Source organism: Etheostoma spectabile, chromosome 5 (genome assembly GCF_008692095.1).
Source record: "Etheostoma spectabile isolate EspeVRDwgs_2016 chromosome 5, UIUC_Espe_1.0, whole genome shotgun sequence".
Classification (NCBI taxonomy): domain Eukaryota; kingdom Metazoa; phylum Chordata; class Actinopteri; order Perciformes; family Percidae; genus Etheostoma; species Etheostoma spectabile.
Window position 1 is genome coordinate 2,901,670 of NC_045737.1, and position 2,415 is coordinate 2,904,084.

The 2,415-nt window shown below is 38.7% G+C and overlaps 1 protein-coding gene across 2 annotated transcripts in view; it reads left to right on the top strand.

Moving 5' to 3' along the window:
- Window positions 1–2,175, top strand: part of fgf17 (fibroblast growth factor 17) — a 7,560-nt gene extending 5,385 nt beyond the window's left edge. For both annotated transcript variants that reach the window (XM_032517074.1, XM_032517075.1), the window contains exon 5: window positions 1,716–2,175. In XM_032517074.1, the coding sequence (XP_032372965.1) occupies window positions 1,716–2,006 (291 nt within the window). In that variant the 3' untranslated portion in view covers window positions 2,007–2,175. The remainder of the gene's footprint in view (window positions 1–1,715) is intronic.
- Window positions 2,176–2,415: the final 240 nt, after the last annotated feature.

The window sequence follows — 2,415 nt, forward strand, 5'->3', positions numbered from 1 at the left end:
GATTGTTGTTCCCATCAGTCACATAGACACAAAAACATAAAACATATTGTAGTTGCAAGCAGGAATTGCATCAAATAATCTTTGCATATTATGGCAAACTTTCATTTCACTGGCACTCTTTGCCAAACATACAGATAAAATGCGGGTTGTAAAAATCAGTACTTCAGTTTATTCAGTACATGTAAAGTAGGTGTTTATAATCATATGAGCTTGTGAGTGGACAAAAAGTTCTCCAGTCAACACGTCACTGGAAAATGACATGCAGAAATTAAACATTTGTGGAAGACAATCTAAATCCATATATGAGCTTTGCTTCTTCTGAGGGTTTACAACCTGTGTACGCAGGCCTCACCTTATCAGATCTCACATCTACTAAAACACACACTGTAGCTCCTGCACTAAAGCTTCAATCCATTGTCATTGAAGTCTCATAACTTGTCAGTCATCTCAGGGCGTGATGTGCTGGGAAAAAAAAGGAATCCTCGGAGGACTTAATCATAGTCGCTCAGTCTTATTGGCCATGGCTGACAGCCATGAGGGGAAAGTACCCTCCCATCATGCACTGCCTGTGTGTTTGGTCATAAGTCAACTCTCCACTTCCTTTGTGGAAATGGAAAAAGATGGATTCACATATCTGTCTGACATGACAAGTCATAATATTTCTCATCATGGTTCAGAGGTGTAGAAACAGTGCCTGCTGGAAAGAGACAGCGAAATACTCACTGGCACACACCTCTTGACTCTTGTAAACCTGAGAGACAGTATATAAGCCAAGATTAAACCACTCCTTTTTTTTCTGAAGGAACTTTTTTTTTTTAGCACTCATGTGCTTTAAAGTTCACAACTTCAAACTACTAGTGTAGCTGTTGCAGTCTCTCCGTTAGTGTTTTCTATTTAGATTCAGGTTTTATCTGTCAATCACATGCATTCCAGAAACAACTACAGCACATACTGTAAAGCTTTTCAGGGAGCAAAGTGATCCTTCGATATCTTTGTATGTCTCTGCGATATGTTAGTTGCAACTGGATTCATAGTACCATTGCCTAACAAAAGTTAACAGAAGAAATGGAAATGGACTTTTTTTTTTGGGCTTATTTGTGTAGCCTATGCTAAATATCAAACAACCACTAACCTAGCTTAGCATAAAAAGGGGAAATGGAGGGAAAATGGACACTGGACAGAAATGAAAGTGTTATCAATGTCCGAAAATAAAGGGAATAAGCATATATGTATTTCCCAAAATGTCAAACTATTCCTTAAGCAGACGTTAACTCAAAAAAACAGACATGGTTTTATAGTTTGTGCTGCAATAAAAAAGTCCAGACATTACTGTTTAAATCTTTTAAAATTATCACTGCAATGTCTATCTGAAGCTTGCTAACATAAGCTACTGGTCACACCAGACCAAGTAAAACTGTAGCAAAACTGTGTTGAACTGAGCAAAGGTGCATTTTATTGCTTACAACGTCAACTTCTCATTAGTAACATGATTAATGTGTTATATTCTATTTCTAAAGTTCGATAGTATCACTTGAGAAAGGCTTTGATAAAAAAAAAGAAGAACAGTCAATTAGCTTACTTGAGATCATGCAGTAGCGGTTTGATATAGCAGTTTTCTGTGTATGAATGAATCCGAACGCACGCTTCTATCTGTGTGTCATGCAGTCTGTTTGCCCAGTTTTAACATGAAAAACCTTTTCTGTCTTCTCACGCAGTCCAATGGCCGGAGCAGGGATTGTATCTTTACAGAGATCGTACTGGAGAACAATTACACCGCCTTCCAGAATGCCAAGTATGAAGGCTGGTATGTGGCTTTTACCAGGAAAGGGAGGCCCATCAAAGCCTCCAGGACGAGGGAGAACCAGAGGGAGGTCCATTTCATCAAGAGGCTACACACGGGCCCGCCTCCCTTCCCCAACACGGACCAAAGCAAACACTTTGAGTTCATCCGATTTCCGGCCATACGTCGAGCGAAGCGGAACAGGAAATCACATACCTCTTCCTAACACGCGGCAAAAGAAATGGACTGATGACAGTTGTGATATAGGAAGAAAAAAAATGCAATTTTTATTTTTGTATATTTTTGAAAAGATGGTTAGAATGCCAATCTAAAGTAATATTGCTGTAAAATGATCATGTGTAAATACTGAAAGAGAGTAAAAAAGATGGATTATATTTAATCGTCCTGTGTGTATGTGTTGACTGGGGGAGAGCTGCGAGGGATGGACGGACATGAGTAGCATGGTTAGTAACACACAGCAGCATAACTTACAATAACTACCTATTTATTTATTTTATTTAACCCTCATGTCGTCCTTGTGTCAAATTGACCCATTTTCTTAAATCAATGTTCATTTTAACTACCCAACTGTAATTACCCAAAATAACTGTATTGATTCCACACAACGCTCTTTG